The sequence below is a fragment of the Macrotis lagotis genome, chromosome 2, assembly GCF_037893015.1.
Source record: "Macrotis lagotis isolate mMagLag1 chromosome 2, bilby.v1.9.chrom.fasta, whole genome shotgun sequence".
NCBI lineage: Eukaryota > Metazoa > Chordata > Mammalia > Peramelemorphia > Peramelidae > Macrotis > Macrotis lagotis.
The window spans coordinates 111,811,665-111,836,776 of record NC_133659.1 but is presented as its reverse complement, the minus strand read 5'-3'; the positions used below and the strand labels follow the sequence as shown (position 1 = coordinate 111,836,776).

The window sequence follows — 25,112 nt, the reverse complement described above, 5'->3', positions numbered from 1 at the left end:
ATCCACTGCACCACCTAGCTGCCCTTCATCCTTCATTCTTGAAGAATACCAATGATACCAGGAAGATGATGTCTTGATTTGCATGTGAACTGGATTTAAGTGAGGCAGAGCTGTGAAAAGTCATCACTTTCTCAATCACAAGGAATTTGAGATGACAAAGGGAAGGAATTTGAAATGAAATTGATACCCCCTTTCTAATAAACAGAGATGATTGGTTACAGCAGATGAAGCCATGTGGCCTTCCTAAGAAATAGTTCTTAACTTCCTTTCTTTTGCTATTTGAGATTAATTCTCACTATTCATATTCATATGGGGTCAAACAAAAATTAATTCAACTCTTACTAGCTATGTAACCATGGATAAGTCACTTAGCCCTGTTTGTCTCAGCTTCCTCATCTGGAAAATGAGCTGGAGAAGAAAATGGAAAACTACTCTAGTATCTTTGCCAAAAAAAATTCAGATGAGGTCAGGAAGATTTGGACATGATTGAAACAAATGAACAACAACCAATTAAAGCAAAAATTACACACATACACACATATACATATATATGTATATATTTCCACCCCATTTCTTCTCAACCTGAGTTGCTTGGCATCCATTTTTTACACTAGTTTCTGGGATCTGGGTGATAGCAAGAAGTGCCTGAGTGACAACTTCGTCACTGGTTTGCTACTAGGAAGGAAAAAAAAGGGAAAACAATATTGGCTAGAACGTTTCTTGGCAACAGTTTTCAGATTTAGCTATGTGGATTAATTCTTTTTTGTATGTCTGCCCAGAAACTACTTAACGGGTGCATTGTCTGCGAAATGCAAAAAGTGAGTCGACTGACAATTTTCATGGATGGTATAATTTATTATGCCACTCTCTAATCAATTGCAGCTGCAAGCAAACACACACACACATGACACATTTGTCCCTCATCAGCTATATTATCAAAGTTTGGTTTTATAGGGAGCAAAGGCCTCTGAGAACAAACAAAGGAAATTTTAGGCCAAGCTTAAAAATACAGTGCTACAGCAGGTTTGGAAATGTTGGTCCAAGAAAATAATTAACATTTAAGACCTCAAGCAAATTAAATAGACTCTTCTAACTTTCAGGAGACTAGTGAGTAAATTCTCTCTTTGGTTCTCTGCTGACTTTGACAGATGAGTTTGCTCACCTTCACTATAACTAAATGAAAAGTCCATTAATCTTATCGATGCTTCAAACCAAGTTAGCTGAGTTAGTTTGGGCATGGTGCTAACTGACAGTTATAGAGAGATTTAAACTTTGAAAAGTAATGTATTTACATGATCTTTACATCATCTCATTTGAGTCTTCCAGCAAGGATGTATGTGAATGTGTGTGTTTGTGTGTGTGTGTGTGTGTGTGTGTGTGTGTGTGCATGTGTGTTGGGGAGGAAGAGGGTTACACAACTAGCAAAGATCTAAGGCTGGATTCCAACTAAGGTTTTCTTGACTTCAGGCCCAGTGTTCTATCCAATGTATCTCCTAACTGCTTCTGTAATGGTACTAGAGATATCCCATTTTACAGCTGAGTAAACTGAGTCATCAAGAGGGCAAATCATTCATCTATGGTCACAAAAAAGTGTCAGTAGCAGGATTTGAATCATTTCTTCCTGATCCCATTTCTAAAACTCTATTCTTTGTGCTACATTAATGATGATTATCTATTGAGTCAGTTAGTTTGCACAAAAATTTCTATTCCATGGTCATATTCTATTCCAGGCTCCTTCTTATCCTACCCGCAACTAGGTAGCTTGAAAAAAAAAATCACATTCGAGATTATTTTTAGTTTAGTAAGGATAAATGTTCCAGGTGGTGCTAAGGTAATTAGATTATGATTTTCAAAATGCAAAGCAATTATCTAAGCTTGCCCAATACGCAATCCAATAATAAGTTATTTTTCAGAATTTAAAGCCATCACTTAGTCTCCATTTCTGTAGGGAGATATTGGGAAACATCTAAGGAAAATGTCATTTAATTCCATTCATAAGGGCTGGGAAATCTCAGTGGTAAGTTTGAATTCTATACTAATTGCACAACTAAAAAGAGAAAAATTCAACCTTCCCAACAGACTGCCTTACCAAATGCATGTGAGAAAACATGTAAAGAAGAGAGAAGAGGGAGCTAGAGAGAGTAAGAGCCTATAGAAATCTAAGAAGCTACAGACAGATATTCTGAACTACTGAGTCTCCATCCTATCCCCCCCCCCCAGTTGTCCACTCTTATTTGGAAAGAGAAGTCACATTAAACATCTGTGCCTCCTGGGCTTGGGACCAGGAAGCTCAACTGGCTAAAATGTTCAACTAATTAGCATCATATCAGGGTTCAGTATTCTTAAGGGACAATAACTTCACACAGAGGAAGATGTATTTCTCAGATTCAGACTGTACCCCTAACCTTATCTAACCCATTCATAAATATATTTAACTGACAGAAAAGAAGACCAGATTTCAGGATGGGGTATAGTTGATAAAAGTATGACTATATAGTTCCATGTTAATGCTACTTCATTCTTGGAAAAAATAACTCAAGCAAATTTCTTATTAATAATAATATTTGTCCTTCATTTTTGAGAAGAACACAACATCAGGAAGTGATGCCATAACAAAGGATGTTATGCTAAGTCTCCAGCTTCACTTTCTCCTCCAGAGTTATCTGGGTCCATCAACCAGATATGAATCAGGATGACCGAGAGGGTCCTGGATATAAGGCAATGAGGATTAAGTGACTTGCCCAAGGTCACACAGGTAGTGTCTGAGCTTGAATTCAAACTTCTGTTCTCCTGACTCCAAGGCCAGTGCTCTATCAACTGTGACACCTAACCACCCTAAATAACCTATTAACATCAATGTCAAATGCTATAAAAATGAATAAAAATGTAAAAAAGACAGCATATTAAGAGAGATAACTGAAAGATCCAGGAATGTTAGCCTGAAGTAGACTTAAAACTTACAGCAGTTTTCAAACACAGGACTATACTATGGAAAAAGAATCAGATTGATTGCATGTAGCTCCCAAGGTCAAAACTTAACAGAATGGGTGAAAGTTAAGAGATTTCGAGTTAGCATAAGGAGGGACTTTAAAACAATTAGAACTTATAAAAACCAGTGGATTTTTTCATTAAGAACTTTTCTGTGCCTTCAAGGAACTTACAACTTAGCAAACGAGAGAAGACATGCACAAATGCAGTTTTGCCAACTGCTCAAAACTAATTTATATGGTTTTCCTTAATATAGACCTCCCAGTGTAGAATATTCCTCCACTTATGAATATTGGCCAAGAGTCAATGAAAGGTTAAGTGACTTGTCTGTGTTCACACAGCTATTATATTAGAGTCTATGCTCAAACCCAGGTCTTCCTGATTTAGCATCAGGATGAAGGCTAGCCCTTCCTTCATTATAAAATGTTGCCTTCCAAAGTTATAAGCTAGAAAAGCCACACATTATTCTAACCATTTGACAGGCATGGAAAGTGAGATGCTTATCAAGGTCACACAATAGCAGCAGCTGTGCTAAAATTTCCACAGAGTTTCAAGTTATGAAGGGAGAAGGGAAAAGGGAAAAAAACTCACAAGCAATGAGAATTTTTTTTTAGCTTCAAAAAAGTTGAGGAGAAGAGCATAGAAACCTGAGAAAAATCAAAACATAAACTTTTTAGAAATGTCTTTACTTTTTTGGTCAAAAAACACAAAAATATTTGGTGTTCAACTTTGCTCAAAATTATGGAATTTGGTATGTGATATTCAATTACATTTTTACTCATTTGGTTTTCTCTTAAGTTCTTTCTTCATTTTCATTACAGATGAAGTTTTAAACTACTGAACATTAGGTAGTCTTCCCCAACACTTTTTTTTTTAGTTTTTGCAAGGCAAATGGGGTTAAGTGGCTTGCCCAAGGCCACACAGCTAGGTAATTATTAAGTGTCTGAGTCCGGATTTGAACTCAGGCCCTCCTAACTCCAGGGCCAGTGCTCTATCCACTGTGTAGTCTTGCACGCTCTCTTTGCTTTAGCAGTTTATAAAAGCAGGCAAAAAATAATTGAAAACAGAAGAAACTATCTGCATTGTGGGATTTCACATAAGGAGTTCCCAGTGACAAAATTCCCTAGTAGTTGACAGTCCTAGAGAATTGCCTAGGCCACAGAGAAGGTAAGTGTTTTTCCCAGAGTTACACTTACAAATGCAAGACTCTGGCGTGCAAGGCTGCCTCTCTATCCATCACTATAAGTGTCATCTGTATACTTTTATAGAAAGCTACAAACTTTATGAAGCACTTTATGCTCATTATCTAACTAACTTTATCCTCACAATCAACCTTAGGAGATCTTCCTGAAGGTGATAGCTTGAAACTCCAAGGCAGGCTAATCACTTCTCACTCCCCCTTCCTTGGAGAAAGCCCTTGGATATTTTACTTTTCAAGTAACTGCTTCATGACCTCTAATAATGACACTTACATATCAACTTAATGATGACAAAACACCATGCTAGACTCTTGGGATACAAAAAATGAAATCATATCAACCCTCAAGTAACTAATCATGTACTAAGAAATGGTTCACAAACAAGTATGATGAACATAAATGAAAAATCTAAATGCTGTAGGAAAATTTGAGGAGGAAGAGACCCTTTTCAGCTAGAGGGATCAGAGAACACCTCTCAAAGAGAAGACACCTAAATTGAGCCCTCAAGAGAGAGAGAAGAAATGTTAAGAAGTAGAAATTTTCACCTGAAATCTCATCACCAAGCTGATCGACTCAGTTTTTGATACTCAGTACCTACTGAACTCCCTCAGTTGCCTCTCCACTCTGACTGGAGGGAGCACTAAAGTCTTCTCAAACTCTCCAGGAACTCTTCATTTTCCATTAGCAGGTCTATTTGGCTTAGATTCAATGGAACATCTTGCCTCCATGCCAGGTGCCACATCCCCTGAAGGGCAGCTTATTTTTGTGTGATGTACCCCCCCCAACCTCTCATTAGACTGTAAACTCCTTAAGGACAGGGGTTGTCTTTTTTCTTATTTGTATTTCCAGTGCTTAAAAAATATCTGGCACATAGTAGGCACTTAATAAATGTTTTCTGAATTGAAGATAAGGAAGGAACTAATCATAGCTCAAAGGACAGACATCAGGAGGGCAAGAAAAAGAAAAGAAAAAAGGATATTTTGAGGTTCTTCTATTCTGTTTTTCAGACTCAGAGGCCTAAATTTACTTTTAATTTGGAGCATGATAAGGTTTTTGGATAAAAGGAGAGATGGATAAATTTCTCCTATCCATGTTTCCCAACATATAGCAACAACTTTCTAAATGGCTGGATTTGTGGGAAGCAGAAGCAACAGCAGAGAAATTAAATAAAGTTTATCCATGCATGTACCTTAATGAGGTTTACTGAAGCATATTCTTTTTTTAAAGTTAATCTTAGCTCCAAGGTCAGAGTAGGAGAGCAAGGAAAGGGATAGAGACAGGATATTTTGTGGTGCTTTCAGTCTGCTTCCACTTCAGGTGGACATCAGAACTCACAAAAGCCATCTGGATCCCATAGGCATCTGCTGTTTCATTTCAGCTAGTTGGCATGACTACACTTAAAGTGCCCACACACACACACAACTTTTCCTTTTTATGTAGAAAAACTCCTATCTTTGATGTTTTTCTCCAGTTTTTCCTAGCTTCCCAGGAGCTCTAGGGTAATTATTGTCTCTAAGAAAGGGTAATAATTGTCTCTAAGAAAGACGAAGTATTAAGTGCTACCTCTATACCCAGAATTAATATTCAGAGTCTCTGATCACTGTAATTGTTGGGGGGACAAGTTTCAAAGAATAGTAAAAGCTAAAATATAAACATTATCTCTAGGGAACTGAAGTAAAGTGAACTCCCAGAATTTGGGGTGATTTATGAACTGTGAGACAAGATTTTTCTCAGAAGTCATCAACTTGAGTACCAAAGTGATGGCTATAGACTGGGATGAAGAATAAAACTATGAGAAGGTGACTTGAAAATAGAGGAAAATTAACCAAGACGACAATAAATGGTAGCAATAAAGATGTGGACAAGGTAATTTGGACTATACTTCCAAAGAGCAAAGGAATTTATAAGACAATAGAAGAAAGAGGCTCTGACAGTGGGTCAGAGAGCAAGAGAGAAACAATAACATACTGTAAGAGGAAAGAAGACTGTTCTTTCATAAGAATGTCGACTTTCAGCTAGTGTCAGGAGTGTAATAAATGTAAAAGGAAAAAAGAACAAGGACCAAAAAAGAGCTTGCTATCACCAGAGCAGAGGTTATCCAGAATGGCAGAAGGGGAAGAGGTTAGAAAGGGGGATCACTGAATGGCATAGTGATGAGAGGCCAGGGGGGAAGAAAGCAGAAGAGAAAGATTCAAAACCATGAAGTGAACAATTCTGAAACACAGGGATATTAGAAGAGGAAAGAAATTAATTCCCACACTTATGATTCCTGAAGAAAGAAGAAAACTCCAGGCACAGGGATTGTTCAAATCACTGAATGTGCTAAATTATCTGACACTAGCCTAAATAAGCTGTTCCCCCACCACCGTCATTCAGGCAAAACAGAGCACCCAGCAAGAAAAGTCCAGAGGACTCAGAGTTGTACCAACATTTAGAGAAACTAGCAGATAAATAATTGTTAGGGAAATATTTTCAGTTAAGTTACCTAAAGGGACCACTGCACATGCACACAAAAAAATCAGACAACAAGCCCTATGTTTCAGACACTGTGATAAGTGTTGGGAGAAGAGGCGAAAAAACAGTCCCTTCCTTCAAGGAGTTCACAGTCTAATGAGGAAATGATACAGAAACAACTGTGTACAAACAAGACAGATAAAATACACTGGAAATAATCTCAAAGAAAAGACATTCACTTTAGGGAGGATCGGGAAAGACTTCTAGCGGAAGGTGGGGGTTTTACTTGAGATTCGAAAGACAAGGAAACCAGAAGGTGGAAATGAGGAAGGAGCGGTTTCCAGGCTTGGAGAACAATCCGATAAATTCCAAGAAGTTGGGAAGTGGAGCTTGTAGGAGGAGATGCAGAAAAAGGATCAACACCACTGGATCATAAAGTATGTGTGGGTGTAGTTACTGAAAGATTTAGAATTCTTAATGGACTGTGCAAGAATAACAAAGAAGGAATTTAAAAGAGAGGGTTCAAAAAAGGAAAGGACAGATTTTCAGGAGATGTATTTGTAATAAATTATTTGGATTTCTCCATCATGTTCCAGGAACCTTTTCATTTTGGAAGATCACCTCAACCTTAGAATTCACACTTCATCAGGACCCTCAGGTCCCATGGTTCTTCCCTCTGATTGAAGAATGGAAAGCATCTCCCAAAATTTTCATTTCCCACCAGAATTCTCTATCATGAACTCTATAGGTTACCTTCCTCTCTACCTCTACTCCCAGAATTATTATTTGGAATCTCTGATCACTGTAATTTTGGGGGGACAAGTTTCAAAGAATAGTAAAATCTAAAATATAAACATTATCTCTGGGGAACTGAAGTAAAGTGAACTCCCAGAATTTGGGGTGATTTAGTAACTATGAGACAAGATTTTTCTAAGAAGTTTCCCCTCCACACACACTCACTAGAATGTAAGCTCTTTGGGAGCAGACAGTGTCTTGATTTTTTTTTCTTGCATTTATATTGCCAGCACATAACATAGTAGCTAGCATAAAACACATAACAGATAATGGAGAGAAGGGAATGTTATTAATATCCTATATCTAGATTTTACCAAACCATTCATCAAAGTCTCTCATGGCAAAATACAGCATCCATTCCTATTAAAAAAACATTAGAGAGTGTAGGAAGAAATGGACTGTTCCTTAAAATAATTAGCAGTATCTATCTGAAACCATCAACAAGCATTATATTCAATGGGGAGAGGCTAGAGGCATTCCCAATAAGATCAGGGGTCAAACAAGGGTGCCCATTATCACCACTACAATATTGTATTAGAAATGTTATCATCAGCAATTAGAGAAGAAAAAGAAATTGAAGGAATGAGAATTGGGAAGGAAGAGACAAAACTCTCATTCTTTGCAGATGACATGATGGTCTACCTAGAGAATCCCAAGAAATCATGCAAAAAGCTACTGGAAACAATTAGCAATTTTAGCAAAGTTGCAGGTTATAAAATAAACCCTCATAAATCCTCAACTTTTCTATATATGTCTAGCAAGAAACAGCAGGAAGAGCTAGAAAGAGAAATCCCATTCAAAGCAACCTCAGACAATATAAAATATTGGGGAGTCTATCTGCCAAGACAGACTCAGAATCTTTTTGAAAACAATTATAAAACACTTCTCACACGAATGAAATCAGATTTAAATAACTGGGCAAATATCAACTGCTCATGGATAGGGAGAGCTAATATAATAAAAATGACAATTCTACCAAAACTAAACTATCTGTTTAGTGCCCTACCAATCAAAATTCCAAAAAATTGCTTTAACGAGTTAGAAAAAATTGTAAGTAAATTCATATGGAGAAATAAAAAGTCAAGAATTGCCAGGAGCTTAATGAAAAAAGAGCAAAAGAAGGTGGCTTAGCACTACCCGATCTAAAATTATACTATAAAGCATCAGTCATCAAAACTGTTTGGTATTGGCTAAGAAATAGAGTGGTGGACCAGTAGAATAGACTAGGTGTAAAAGCAGGAGAGGATTATAGTAATCTGCTGTTTGATAAACCCAAAGAGTCTGGCCATTGGGATAAAAACTCCCTCTTTGATAAAAATTCCTGGGATAATTGGAAGTTGGTATGGAAGAAACTTAGATTAGACCAACACCTCACACCCTTTACCAAGATAAGATCCAAATGCTTACAGGACTTAGACATAAAAAAACAATACTATAAGCAAATTAGAAGATCAAGGACTAGTCTACCTGTCAGATCTATGGAAAGGGGAGCAGTTTATGACTTAAGGAAGAGTTGGAGAACATCACCAAAAACCAATTAGATGATTTCGATTACATTAAATTAAAAAGCTTTTGCACAGATAAAACCAATGTAACCAAGATCAAAAGAAAAGCAGTAAATTGGGAAACAATCTTTACAACTAATGATTCTGACAAAGGACTCATTTCTAAAATATACAGAGAACTGAGTCATATTTTTAAAACAAAAAGCCATTCCCCAATTGACAAATGGTCAAAGGATATGCTAAGGCAATTTACAGATGAGGAGATCAAAGTAATCCATAGTCATATGAAAAATGCTCTAAATCATTAATTATTAGAGAAATGCAAATTAAAGCTTCTCTGAGGTACGACCTCACACTTCTCAGATTGGCCAGTATGACCAGGAAGGATAATGATCATTGTTGGAAGGGTTGTGGGAAATCTGGGACACTATTACACTGTTGGTGGAGCTGTGAACTCCTCCAACCCTTCTGAACTATGCCCAAAGGGCAACAAAAATGTGCATACCCTTTGACCCAGAAATACCACTACTGGGTCTATACTCTGAAGAGAAGATGAAAACGGGTAAAAACATTACTTATACAAAAATATTTATAGCAGCCCTGTTTGTGGTGGCAAAGAATTGGAAATCAAGTAAATGTCCTTCAATTGTGGAATGGCTTAGCAAACTGTGGTATATGTATGTCATGGAACACTATTGTTCTATTAGTAACCAGGAGGGATGGGAATTCAGGGAAGCCTGGAGGGATTTGCATGAACTGATGCTGAGTGAGATGAGCAGAACCAGAAAAACACTGGATACCCTAACAGCAACATGGGAGTGATGTTCAAACTTGAAGGACTTGCTCATTCCATCAGTGCAACAATCGGGAACAATTTTGGGCTGTCTGCAAAGGAGAGTGCCATCTGTATCCAGATAAGGAGCTGTGCAGTTTGAACAAAGTGAAAGGACTTTTCCCTTTAATTTAGAAAAAAATAGATATCTTATTGTCTGATCTTGTTACCTCTTAGACTTCTCTTCTCTTCTTTAAGGATATGATTTCTGTCTCATCACACCCAATTTGGATCAAGGTACAACATGGAAACAAAGTAAAGACTGACAGAATGCTTTCTGTGGGGGGGGGGGGGAAGCAAGATTGAGGGAAAATTGTAAAACTCAAATAATATCTTTAATAAAAATAAATTTAAAAAAACAAAAAAAAAACCAAAGTCTCTCATGGTCTTTTTCAGCCTTCTTATTATACTGGCCTCCTTCAAGACTTATCACATCTATAAGAGACTTTTCCTGGTCCCTTCTATTCTGCTTCTAGCCCCTTCCACTGTCACTTTATATGGTGGTGCATATAATTATCTAGGTGTCTCCTTCATGGGAATGTGAGCTTCTTGAAGGTAGTCTCTCTTTTGAGTAACATAGCACTCGACATAAATCAAATACTTAACAAATGCTTGACTATTTTTGTGGAAAAGTGGAGGAGGGTAGTATTATTTGATGGATTCGGAACTGGGAAAATGGCTAATGTCAACTTGAAAGAAGGTTCCTAATGGAAGGTCCTGGAATTTGTGCTTATCCCTATACTATTATGAGTCTCTTTAATGACGTGAAAATGGAGGGGTTTGGGGAACAAGCATTTATGAAGTTTCTACTATTAACTAAGCTCAGTGCTAAGCACTTTATAAATTTGATCTTATTTGACCCAAAGATGGCATGCTGATCAGATCTGCAGATGAAGCAAGATGAAGAGGGATGGCTAGCAAATGATCCAAAATGATCTTGGCAGGCTAGTACACTGTCTACTAAAGCAGTAGTTGTTACAGAGAGAATGATTTAGGCTTAACCAGAAAGAAAATTAGAATGGGTTGCCTTAAGTGGCAGTGAATTTCTGACCCCAACTCTTTACCAGCTCTTATCTTCATTTACAAAATGGAGATCAGAGAATTATAGATTTAGGAATGAAAGGACCCCAGAGATCAACAAGTTCCAACACTCTCCTTTTATAGATAATGAAACTGAGGTACAAAGTAGCTGATTGATTAGCCTAGCATCACACAGCCATTAAGTGTCTGAGGCAGGGTTTGAATTCAGTTTATCCACTGTACCACCTAGAACTCTCTGCCCTTCACAGGGCTATTGTGAGAATCAAAAAAAAATGTATATAAACTTCTAAGCAAACCAAATTGATAAATGAATGTCAACTATAATTATATTTTTATAGGAGGTTCTACTTTTATTCTAGCTTCTCTCTGCTATTGTTAACATATTAAAAACTGGGTAAAAGAAATAATAAGGGATGCTACAAGGGCACAAGAGAATCAGCCACTCTAGCATCTGCCATAATTGATATTATTGTTAAACATTTCAAACCTCTTATTTTGCAGTTGAGGAAAAAAAATAAGAACCAGAAAGGTATGATTTACCCAAAATCAAAAATCTAGCCAGTGTATAATCTTGCTTTCCTGGTTCCCAGTTTCCAGTCCCTACCCACAACCCTCACCCCAGGATTCATTCTGATATACAAAGTACAGTTTCATGAAAACAGTTGATTCTACCTGGGCCATTTGGTACACAGCATCTGATTGTGAACTTTCTGATTCAGATATAGTTATATAAAACAAAGAAATGTTTTGGGGGGATATAGGCCAAGTGATAGTAACTGAATTCAATTTAATTTCAGTTCAACAAGCAATTATTAAGCATTTACTATATGCCTGCATTGTGCTAGTGCTTCAGATTTAAATACAATGGGGGGCAGCTAGGTGGCACAGTGGATGGAGCACTGGCCCTGGAGTCAGGAGGGCCTGAATTCAAATCCTACCTCAGACACTTGGGTAAGCCACTTAACCCCATTGCCTTGCAAAACAAACAAACAAAAAAAAAGGTTTAAATACAAGGTACCTATTAAGGGTTTTATTTATAGTTCCAAAATAAAATTTACGAACTAAATCCCTATAATTTTTAAAAGGGGAGAGTTAGAAAGGTTATAGGAGTAACCAAAAAAAAAAAAAGGTTTTTCCATCTTAGTTTAGACAAATTTTTTCCCTAAACTATCTCTTCTCTAGCCAGTGCTACTTCTAAAATCCAACTTAAAACTCATTTCACCAAGGGGGAGGCAAGGCAGAGAGGTTTGTCAAAAGTTCCCTATGGGGGCGGCTAGGTGGCACATTGGATAGAGCACCAGCCCTGGAGTCAGGAGTACTTGAGTTCAAATCCGGCCTCAGACACTTAATAATTACCAAGCTGTGTGGCCTTGGACAAGCCACTTAACTCCATTTGCCTTGCAAAAAAAAAAGCTTTCCTAAACAATCAACTTTTTTCTTTTCTAACAACAAAAATATTTTCATATAGGAAAAAAAAAAGATTGAACAAGGCAGTAAGAAAATTGTCTGGTTTATATCCTTCCCTGAATTTCTTTGTATTTTCTCCTGTGTTAATTTAATTATTTAACTTAACGTAACAAAATGTTTTCCTCCTTACCTTTCCCATGAGTAGTATGGCAACTTGAGATATAATTACATGGCCAAGAAAAAGCCAGACCAGTTCCTTCTTCCCCCATTCCATCCAGAAACTCCATTCAAAGTCAGTAGAGTCCTAAAATGCGTCAACAGGAATTTATTAGATGGTTACTCAGGGCATCTGAGCAATAGTATTGAAGAAAAGCAAGACTCAAATATTACAGTTATTCTCCTAATAAACATATTTTGTATGGCACTTTTACATAAATTATTTCATTAGGTCCTTACATAAACCTAGGGGAAAAGGTTATATTGTAAGTAGTTAGTACTGAGTCAGGGTATCAAATGGGACCTAAGTCTCATGTTCTTTTTATTGTACCATGATATATTACACTAGAAGAATAAGCAAAACATGAACCAATTCTTGCCCATCCTCTACTCAACTGTCAAAGCTATTTTCCTAAAGTATAAAGTTGACCACATCATCCCTCTCCCTCCCCATTCAATAAATTCTGGAGTTACCCTATCACCTCTGGAATGAAATGTAAAATCTCACAGTCTGCATATACCTTACATCCCTCCATCCTATCTACTCTGATTTCCTGACCTCTATTTTGTATCCCCAGAATGCTGTCCCTTTGCTCATCTACCTCATGGCTTCCCAAGCTCCCTGAAATCCCACCTAACACCCTACCTTCTGTAGGAAGCCTTTCCTTATCCTTATTAATTCTAGTGCTTTCCTTCTGTGAATGACCTCCAATTTATTCTCTATATAACTTGTTTGCACGTGTCTCCTCCATTACATTGAATATTCTTTGTAAGCAGATTGTCTTTTGCCTTTCTTATGTCCTTAGTATGCTTATATCCTTGGTAAGCTTGCTTTATTATCTGGCATATAGTAGGTACCTTAATAAATTTTTATTGTCTTACTCACTGCTAATAATAAAACACTATCAATAATGGTCCTGCTGAGCCCTTTAATGGATATATTTCCATTTCCATCACTAAGAACTGATTTCTCATGCCTCTGAATAGATGCAATACTTTATATCTCTCTTATTGTACCTCATAGTTGTCCACTTATATTCAACCTCATTTTCTATCTTACATTGTTCTTACTTATATAATGTCTTATTAAAATCAGTCTGGCAGAGTGGATGAAATATCAAGCTCTAATCCTATCTCAAATCCTGTCTTGAATATTTACCAGTTACTCTGAAAATCACTCAACAAACCTGTGTCAGGTAACTCCCCTGATTTATTTTCTAAGGACAGACATTTAGTTTAAGTCATAGATGGCCCACATTACAAATGAAGAAACTGAGGCTCAGAGCATAAATTCTCAAATGTAGGGAGTGTAGGGTCATAGACTCAAATATAAGGTAAATATCAGCAAATTAATTCAGAGATTCTTCTAATGTCTCCTTCTCCCAACTGTACCATCACTCTAGGTTCAAGATTCTATCTTCTTATATTTTGAACCCCACTCATGCTAATGGACAAACATACTAGAAACAGCTTTGTGAAATGCATTCATTAAGATATTTCTTCTCAGTTCTGCCAACAGTTCTCCCCCAAGCACCCCTTCTCAACTAATGCAAATACATGACCACATTTCTTAGTCTATTGGAATTGACTTCCTGTCTGATTTCCTTTCTCTTCATCTACTAGCTTTCAAAGACTTTTCTAGGGAGCTTTTCCCCTACACAAAACTAAATGAAGACTCCACCCAGAATTAAAGCTATGGATCCCACCAAAAAAAAAGACAAGACCCAAAGAAGTTTTCAGTGGTAGACATCATGAAGGATCTTCAGTAAAAGATCTGTCTCTTTGGGGGGAAAGGGGATGTAAAGCCCCACTAGATGGGAGAACAGGAAAGCCAGTGAGAGGCTTATAGTCAGTGCAGTCCAGGTCCAGATAGCTTGACAACAGCATAAGTCCCTGCCATTAGATAGCAAGCCAGCAGGGAGGATCCCAACCTCAAACAAAGTCTGAACCCTGGGAAGACCAGGGCAAAAGATAGGACTGAATTGGGAACAAATCACTGCATAGACAGAACCTGGACATAAAGGAAGAAACAAAACTCAGCCTAGATTGCATAGGCAACATCTTGGTCATCAACAAGCTAGGGATTAGATCTCAGCCCCAGCATAAAAAGCTTGGGTCTATACTCCCTATGCCCCAGGATTTAGAGTTCATACATTTCAAGATGGGTCAGAAAGCTAAAAGAGTGCTCACTATAGAAAGCTACTATGCAGATAAAGATGATAACAATGCCACTTCGGAAGAAAAAAAAACAGTGAAAAATTACCCACAGGGGAAGTCTCAAAAGAATCTATGAATTGTACTCAAATCCAAAAGTTCATAGAAGAACTTAAAAAAGAATTTAAAACCCAAAGAAAAGAAGAAGAAAAATGGAAGAAAGAAATGAAAGTCATGCAGGAAAATTATGAAAAAATTAACCACAGAAATCAACCCCCTTTAAAAGTAAAAATAATCAACTGGACAAAAGAATATATCTCTTCAAAAAATAAAATCAACCAACTAGAAAAGGAAACACAAAAGCTAACTGAAGAAAATAAAACCCTAAAAATTAGAATTGGACAAATAGAAACCAATGAATCTATGAGACTAAAAATCCATCAAAGTAAAAAGGCTGAAAAAAATTGAAGAAAACATAAAGTACCTTTTAGTAAAAACCATCAACCTAGAAAATAGATACAGAAGAGATAATTTACATATTACTAAACTACTAGAAAACCCAAATCCAAAAAAAGAAAAGAACTTGGAAAACATCTTGTAAGAAATTTTCAGGGAAAACTGTCCAAATCTGCTAGAGCAAGAAGACAAAAAAGGCATTGAAAGAATATATAGAATTCCTCCAAGAGAAAAAGCCAAATTCCAGAATATTCAAATAAAGGAGAAAATAATGCAAGCAGCAAAAAGGAAGCAATTTAAATAAAATAGAAACACAATCAGACTTCAACATTGAAGGACCAGATTACTTGAAATACCATATATCAAAGGGCAAAGGACCTTAGATTACAACCTAGAATTTACTACCCTGCAAAATTCAGAATATTCTGTCAGTAGAAAAGATAGATGTTTAACAAAATAGAGGACTTCCAAAATTTCCTGATAAAAAGATCAGAACTGAACAGAAAATTCAATCTCCAAATACATGACTCAAGAGATGCATAAAAAGCCTCCTAAACATTGAGCTAACTAAGTGTGTACCTCCCTGGAAAGGATATTGTCAAGGTATGTGAACTTGTCCAAAGTACTCAAAACTTTGACATACATAAAGACCTTTGAAAGAAACTCATCAATGGGAGAAGAGAACTAACATGGTAGAGAATTGTTTCAGAGTGTAAAGGCTCCAGGTATTGAGGGAAATTCCAGAGTGGGAAGACAGTTAAATCAAGTTGGTCATCAGATGATCAGAGGCACAGCTAGAAGGGGTCATCTGTTCAAGACACTCAAAATCAAGTTTCATATATAATCTTATTTTGTTCTTATTTTGGGTACAGAAGAATTTGTGTGAATGATTCCCAAGTTCCTAATTTAAAAAAAAAAACTTAAAGAAAGACTTTTCTGGGGCAGCTAGGTAGCACAGTAGATAGAACACTGGTCCTGGAGTCAAGAGTACCTGAGTTCAAGTCCAGCTTCAGACATTTAATAATTGTCTAATTGTGTGGCATTGGGTAAGTCACTTAACCCCATTGCCTTAAGTTAGTAAAATAAAATAATTTTTTTTTAAATAAAATATCCCACTCACCACACCTAAAGCCCTTAGTTTTTTAATATAGTATTTTTCTAATTACATATAGAGATTCTTTTCAAGATTTCTTTTTGTAAAATTTTCTCCCTCCCTTCCCTCCCCCCAAGACTGAAAGAGATCTTATATAGGTTATATATGCACAATCATTTTTAACATATTTCCATACTTGACTGTGAAAGAAAAATTAGATCAAAAGGGAAAAACCATGAGAATGAAAACAAAAAACAAATTTTTAAAATGAAAATAGTATACTTTGATCTATATTCAGACTCCAGAGTTCTTTCTTTGGTTGTTAATCGTATTTTCAATTACAAGTTAGAATTGTCTTTGATCACTGTATTGCTGATAGACTTAGATTATTATGTACAATATTCTCCTAAACTCTTAAGTTTTACAATCACTCTCTAGTGAACCAAAGGGATATCAAGCATCATTTTAAAAATTTAATTTACTTTTAATTTATGGAATGGAACAAGCATTTCTAAAACATAGTATAATAAAAACATGATTGTGCATGAAACTGCAAATCTAGTTTACACAACTTGCTATTCCTTTCAAATATACAGCAAAAGTATCATGTAAATTTTTTTCTTCCCTTTCCCCTATAAGTATCATTTGAATGTAGAGAGAAAGTTACACAGTAAGCATCCTGCAAAGCTTCAGAAACATAAGTTATAGAGTCCTCTCAGAGCCTTGGGAAACTGCGGTAAGGTCTCATTAATAGGAAGCCAGTAAACCTGGCATCAAAAATACTGGGCTTATGAAAGTTAATTTACCTCTGTGAGCCTCAGTTTTCCCCTCTGTATAATGAGGGGGGATGAATGTAATGATCTTTAAGGTTTCTTTCATCTTTTACATCCTGTCTAACAGAGCAGATTCTTACAGACCTTAGAGTCTTGCTTGCATAACTGATTCATTGTATGACAAAAAAAGGATCCATCTAAAGGAAAAACTTTGCTCTCCAAACTTCAAGTTTTTCCATTTAAAATATTTACTTCAAGGAAACTGTCTGCCTAAAAAAGCGAAGTCAACAAGTATAAGAAAAGAGATTCAGGTAAATTGAATTGGACTATAAAAATATTGACAGACTTTCCTCTCTGAGCAAAAGTTCCATGGACTTCACATTTTATTTCCTCCATTAAGGTAGAAGAAGGGGGCCTTGCCCATCCATGTTCAGGGGCAAAGTATGGGGCCACTTTCCTGATATGTTTCTCATACATATAAACCTAGAAAGTACTGCAGAAGTCATCTCTCTGGTCCAATTCCTCTCATATTTTAGGGGAAGATTCCAAGGATCAAAGAGTTTAAATATTAAATACTCAAGGTCATACAACTTGTCAGTTAACAGAGTCAAGAACTGATCCCAAGTTCTTAGACTCCATATATAGGATTCTTTCTTCCATACCATTGCCTCTCAGTGACAAGTCTATACTTCTTAGTCTATACTATGAGAGCTCAGGAGCATACACCAAGTGAGTATATTCTAGCCAGAAAACATGGAAATGTCAGGGAAAGATTTATTCTGTGGAGAAACACCTTCTTGAAAGTCCCTCCACAAGGCAGCTAGGTGGTACAGTGAATTTAGAGCACTGGCCCTGGAGTCAGGGGGATCTGAGCTGAAATGCAGCCTCAGAGGCTTAATAATTACCTAGCTGTGTGACCTTGGGCAAGTTATTTAACCTCATTGCCTTGCCAAAAATAAAAGAAAGCCCCTCCACAACATTAATTATGCTGAGGTTTAATATAATCAATCAATGAGCAAACATTTATTCAGCATCTAAATGTTAGGTACTGAAAATGAAAAAACTTTAGTATTTTAATAAAATAGCTCTGGCCTTCTAGGAGCTTTTCTTCATGCACAGAGCATTAATTGAGGAACTACTATAGCAATTAATGTGAAAGAGGTATATGTTGGACTTGTAATTGAGATCTGGGTTCAAATCCTGTCAGTCGACATAGTTCTGCAAATATAGATAAATCTCTTTACCTCTCTGAGTCTAATTTTCTCATCTATAAATTGAGAATGTTTATGCCTTTATTACCTACATCACAAATTTGTGATGAAACAAAATGTGATGAAAGAAAAATGAGTCCTATATCACTGTCAATTACTATTACTAGGTCCAACAAAAAAAATGGTCCTTGATTTCAAGGATTATATAGTCTAGAAAGAAAGAGAGGCACACAAATAATGTAATGAGAGGGTGGAATTGATTGTTTTTACTTAACCCTGCCATATTTGAAATGATGACAATCAATCAGTCAAGCCTTAAACAAAAAAAAAAAAATGGGCAAGCCTAGAAGTCAGTTCCAATTCGCTAAGAGACTTGATCACATCCTAAAAGTCCCATGTAAAAATGTCAAGTTATATGGAATGAGAGAATTGCAGAAACTGAACAATGTTCTAGTGAAAATGTATGAAAAGGAACCAATTAAACCAATAAAGAGGGGAAAAGTGAGGGAAGAAGAGCGGTCTCAGCTTTGATCTTTGATCTAAATACATGTCTAAATACCCACACCCAGACAGACAAACACACATTTTGGTCAGAGGAGGACTTTGAGATCTATAAAGAGTGCCAAAGATGTGAGACTTCTCATCTTCCTATCAGTGTCCCAGTGGCATCCCTAGATTAGCCAATAGCTGAAACAATGTATATATTTGGGGCCAAGGGTAGATTAGGCATAAATTCATACCTCTATAAGGAAACCACCACACCATTTACCCCAATAAAGGAAAAGGGGCGGCTAGGTGGCACAGTGGATAGAGCACCGGCCCTGGAGTTAGGAGTACCTGAGTTCAAATTTGGCCTCAGACACTTAATAATTACCTACCTGTGGCCTTGGGCAAAGCCACTTAACCCTGTTTGCCTTGCAAAAAAAAAACCAATAAAGGAAGAAAAAGAATTTCAGCAAACAGGAGCTAACTTTTTATATATGTTCTTTAGAGCCCACTTTCCCCTGGACTCTGTAAGTTATTGATCATATCATAGAATTTTGAGGGTGTTTTATACCAACTGATTTTATCCTTAAGCTATTTAAGGTCACCCAACTAAACTAATTCTTAACTGATAAACTTGGGAAAAAGAGAGGACTCACCAATTGGGGTTTGAACCAACTGTATTAAAGAATCACTCCTGTCTCCTCAGGGATAACTTTAGAGCCCTGAGAGGTGGATGAAGTCTTGTTCCAGGATCTGATTCATCTGTGAGAATGGGAGTTGGGGAGAAAAATCGCCTGATATTCCATGAGCTACAGTAGAATGTAACTGTCAAAAGACTTACAATGGACTCTGGGAGGAGATTACTTCCATCCTGAGGTCAGGGAAGGTTTCCTAAGAAGCAGGCATTTTGAGCTAGAGTTTCACTCAAATCTAATGCAATTCAAGGCTGTCCCATAGTTTAGTCCAAATACTGTCTTCCCAGACCATGGGTTTCATTAGAACAGATACCATGTTTTCACTAAATTCTGCATCTCTAGCATACAACACAGAACTCTGCCTATGGTATATATGGAATAAATAATTTGATAAACTGAATTTTTAACATGGAGCAGCTCACATTTACAAAGTAATTTACCAGTGAAGAGATTTCACATGGATTCCCTCATTTGATTCTCACAATCATTCTGAAATAGGCAGGGCAACAAATCCTATCCCTATTCTTCCCAAAAGAAAGTCACAGAAGGTTAAGTGATTTACCCAAGGTTGCATAACTAGAAAGTGGTTAGTTGGGGAAAGGAACTTGGGATTCCTAGCTGAGTCTAACACTTAGATTTGTGTCACTATCATCAAAATACTTATGCTTTTGTTTTTAAGAGACACTATGTTGGGTATTGTGCAAAATTACAAACATGACCCCAATTTCTAGGAACTTACACTCTCATTACAGACCTTCTGAATCATGAAAGACATGAAAGTAATTGGCAAAGGATATTACTCAACTCCAATGCATGTCTCCCAATAACTGCCATCTACCTCATTTTGCAAATAGGAAGTTGAAGGTGGATCCTAAAAGGTTTGATGCCTATTAACTTCAATAGTTCCTGCTTTCCCTACAAATTAGCATCAAAAAAATATTCAAGTGGAAACTAGGTGGCACAGTGGATAGAGCATCTGCCCTGGAGTCGGGAGTATCTGAGTTCAAATCTGGCCTCAGACACTTAATAATTACCTAGCTGTGTGGCCTTGGGCAAGCCACTTAACCCTATTGCCTTGCAAAAAAAAAAATAAAATAATAGTTTAGATATGGAAATCTAAAACATAATAGACAGAAAAAATGAAGACATAATTATGAAGTAACTCATTTAAGTTCTTTAAATACAGTCTCTCATTAGAGCCTCACAAGAATCCTGTGATGTGGTCATTTCTCACTTCTCACATATTATCACATAGTATCATACCCATTTTCTAGATGAAGAAACTGAGGTAAAGGGAATAAATTCTCAGAGTCTAGGGCACAACAATGGAATCTCTGTCTCTGTGTCCATGTCTATGTGTATCTCTGTCTCTTTCTGTCTCTGTCATTCAGTCTGTGTCTCTGTCTCTCTCTCTCTGTCTCTGAGTAATAAACTTAGTTAAGAAAGTCTTTTAGTGAATGCCCAGAAATTAATAGGACCCTATATTCAGAGTCCGAGCAGACCCTATAGATCATCCTGTCCACTTTCATCATTGTTCAGATGAGGTAACTGGGGACAAGAGAGAAGTGATTCACCCATTGACATACAAGTAGTAAGTTAATGAACCCCGTCTTCTGCCTATAAATTAATTGTTCTTTTCACTGTATCAGGCTGCCTGGAATATCTCTTCCTATTTTCCCAAGGCTACTAAAAGTAGGTAAAAGAGTTATAAAGAATTTCCCCTCAACAGACAGTCCTAACTTAGACAACGTTCTGGTTTCAGCAATGTCTTGACTTGCTACCACCTCCCAACTAATGTATTTGTTTTCTAGCTGCTATCCCTGCTTCTAGAGTTTCTCATCTTCAGTCCATCCTGGACACTGCCTTCAGGACTGTTCTCAACACATTAATCACCTGTTCCCTTCAGAAACTTTTAGGGGGTCCCCACTAGCTAACTAAACTCCAATTGGATATTCTAAACTTCCACAATTTCACCCCTAGCTATCATTCTGAGGTTATATCCTATCACCCCAATAAACAAGAACTCTGCTCCCACTACAATGACACTCCAAAAGCAAGCTGCACAAGCTCCAAACTCTTGCTTGTGTTCCGCACCACCACCTGAAACACTCTCCATCCTTTCAATCTAGCTTAAGCTCCCAAATTTCAAAGGCTCTGTAACTTGCTGTGCCTACCATGATGATCACAGGTAACAGAGAATCAAGGTTTGATTCTAGAGAGGGAGCCTGAGAAGCAACTATCATATCCAAGAAAGGCAGCAGGCACACAAATTATCCACTCCCAACCCAAGGAAGTAGTGGTGAAAAATAACAATACAGGACTCCTTCAAGACTGTAATTAGAATGAGTACATTTTAAATCCTTTAATGAGGATCTATTTAAAAGCAATGCAGTGCTAGGAGCATAGTAATTCCAGCTACAATAATGTATATTAAAGTTGTTGCAATTATAAAACTCATAATTGGATCTTGAAATCAAGCTAGTGGTCCAGTGCTAGATGAGACATCACCTGTCCCAGCCCCTACTTCACAGCACTCCTTTGATGCTCTTTGATGAATGGCCTGCAGGGCAGAAGCATTATTTTGAAAAAAAATTAGAGTCTTCAAAGAAGGCCCAAGTCACTTGGATACCCAAGCTAAGAATAATGGAATAGGACCCTGGTTCTGTTTTGTTGGTTTTTGGACCAGAAGCAAAAGCATTTGCCAAAAATGTTTTCATTAATCAAGAATGAGACTCAGGAGTTTGAAAATGATCAGATACTATTGTAGTTCACATAAATGATCTGACTAGTAATCCAATGACATTATTCCCATAACCTGCCAGGCTCCTTCTGGGAAACCAAAGTCTTTGGGTTTGGGATGGGGGGAAGAGGGGGAGTGTTTCATGTTGCCATCAATTTGTCAGCAGAAAATCATAAACTGGCACTTTGCCTGGTGTTGCTGGAGTTCCATGGTGCCTCAATGATATGGGAGGGCTCCACATCCATAAGGCTAAGGACTTTCACAGCAACCAGTCCCTCACTAGAAGTGCTGTTTTCTATTAAATCAGTGTATGGGGTATTAATGGTTCTGGAAAAGGCAGTGAGAAGGATGTCTCAGTACATTCCCCTCACTATAATCAACATAATATGCATATCATGGCATCACTCATTGATATCATGGTCTTCTTCAAATATGAAGGACAACAATCATCATCAAAGACTCAGTTCAAATCCCTTCAGGCCTTCTCAAATCATTCCTGAATCAAGTTCTCTAATCAAATTCTTTGTTTTCTAACATTTATTTTTTACAAGATTATGAATTCCAAATTTTTTCCTTCCTCCCTCTCCAGGTTGGCAAGCAATCTGATATATGTTATATATACAAAATTATGTAAAACATATTCCCATCTCTTACCAAAATTATTAAGAAACTTGCTCTCTTAGACTTCTCATTTGACATTTATTGCCTTTTACATGTCTATCTGTGAATTTAGTAACCTTTTTTTGTGTTTCCCCTCAACTTGGTTGTAAACTTTTCAAGACTAAGACCTTATATCTAAGTCTGTACCAATACTATGCACATTGTAAGTGTTCCTATATGATGACTGATAATAAAACCTCAGGGCAGCCTAAAGTCATTTGGATTCTTTGTGACTTACCCATAAAAAAGATTATTTAATTAAGTTTAAATTTTAATTGTTTAATTTTTTTAGGGTTTTTTTGCAAGGCAATGGGGTTAAGTGGCTTGCCCAAGGCCACACAGCTAGGTGATTATTAAGTGTCTGAGACTGCATTTGAACCCAGGTACTCCTGACTCCAGGGCCAATGCTTTATCCACTGCACCACCTAGCCACCCCTAATTGTTTAAAATTTCATAAAAGTTTATTTTTTAAAACTTTTTTAAATGTTCCCAACATGATAGCCCCACATTTAATGTTTTTAACTGCATTTCCATATTCTACAACCCCTAAGAAGGGTAATCATTTTTCAAAGGAATGACTCAAAATCCATATTGGTACTTTGCAAAGGGGTAAGGTACTTTGTGAAGGACAGAGGGAGGATTAGAGGTAGAAAATTCCTATAAAAATAAGATTCCGTAAAGAAAGCCTGAAAGGAGCTGGAGAGTAAAAATCTATGCTTAAAAAAATCCACTTATCTAGGACTCTACACTAATTATAACAAACAGGACCCAAAAGGTACCAGTCCTATTCCTTGAACTGTGTGTAAAACTAGTGAGCTTTGGGTCTGTCATTTACTATTATTATAATTCTAACAACAATAATACATACATACAGGGTATTCCAAAAGTCTTAGATAAGTTTAAGCCATTGAGCTTAAGATACTGAAGTCAAAAACTACACTAAGACTTTTGGAATACCCTATGTGTTAGCCAGTATTATTGTTGTTAGAATTGTTAGAGACTTTTGGAACATTCTCAGCAGCCCTTTACAATTGAAAAGCACTTTGCATGTTATCTCATCTGATTCTTACAACAATCCTATGAGTTAGATCCCATTTTTATATGCATTTTATAGATTTATATACATGTTACACAGCAAATTGAGGCTTAAAAAAGTTAAGTAATATGCCCAGAGTAATCAAGTTGATAAATGGCAAAATCAGTCTTCAAACGCAGGTCTTCCTGACTCCAAATCCAGCACTTGATATGTTATGTCATCTAGCTGCTTCAATGAACAATTTTATTTATTTCACCAGAGTCCTTCTCTAATGTCTCATCATGGCATGGAAATGACCCTGGATCCTCAAAGGTTATGCCCGCAGGAGGAAAGGTACTAAGGTGAATCATAATGATGAGTGAATATAAGGTTAACAGAAGTAAGTAGTTATATAAGAAGAGGAAGACTATGAGTTGGAAAAGATCCTGTTCTGCAATTAAAAGACCTGAGTTCAAATTCTCATTAGTTTTTTACTAGCTAGGTAACTCTGAAAAAAAAGTTACTTAACCTCCCAGTTTTTTTTTCCAATCTGGAAAATGAAGTTAGACCAGATGGTTCCAGAAATCTCTTCCAACTCTAAATCTTACAACTGTATCTTATGACTGTAGTTCTGCTATCCAGAGTCTAGCATGGCTAAATTTGAAGAGCATCATTAGAATGGCAATAAGTTAATGAATTTTTCAACCACAGTAAATCTCCAATTCTACCTCCTAAATTAGTTTTTTCCTAATTTTTTTCCTAAATTAGGAGTTACAATCTGCATAGAAATAAGGTCTAAATGACTGAAGGTTGAAAATCCAATTAATATTCAGTGAGAAATGAGAAATTCATTTCTCCAAGTGAAAGAAGGGAGAAGCCTAGAGTCTACTCAAATCACTAATAAGAATTTCTTGAGCCAGTCATTAAATCTAAAAGGCTCCTTCCAGCTCTGAAAAGATGATTTCATGATCCGGAGAGATCCCTGAAGTAATAATGTTGCCATTCTCGTAATCTTTATTGATAAAATATTACAACTCATGTATTTGTTAAACTTTGAAGCTTCCAAAAAGTTTCTGTCTACAACAACCCTGTAAGATAGATAGCAGAAGAGAAAGTTCAGCTCCAAGAGGTTTTAGGGATACTATTGTGTTTCAGAATCTTGTCTCCAATCTAGTACTTGTAAATCCAAAATCAGGGCCCTTCCCATTATTCCATAAATATGGAGAGAAGTGATATTAAACAGGCAAAAAGGAAGAAATCAGAAAGAGTTTTAACCTTTAAGTTTAAACACATTTTTTCTCAGTTGGAAGAAAGCCTGAAATGACTAAGGCCAGGTCAGTGGAATGAAGAAGGCTATTACCACATCATGGCAAAAACCCAAGGCAGCTACTG

At 36.8% G+C, this 25,112-nt stretch overlaps 1 protein-coding gene across 2 annotated transcripts in view; it reads right to left on the bottom strand.

Annotated features, from left to right (window-relative positions):
- The window catches only part of HHAT (hedgehog acyltransferase), a 505,442-nt gene that overhangs the window by 416,454 nt on the left and 63,876 nt on the right, over positions 1–25,112 (bottom strand). Inside the window, exons 1-2 of one of the 2 annotated variants that reach the window (XM_074222594.1) lie at positions 19,267–19,656; positions 12,412–12,525 (exon numbers count right to left, since the gene is read on the bottom strand). In XM_074222594.1, coding sequence (XP_074078695.1) covers positions 12,412–12,495 — 84 coding nt within the window. In that variant the 5' untranslated portion in view covers positions 12,496–12,525; positions 19,267–19,656. Of the gene's footprint in view, positions 1–12,411; positions 12,526–19,266; positions 19,657–25,112 lie in introns of those variants that run through there. The other variant, XM_074222592.1, reaches the window with a different exon arrangement.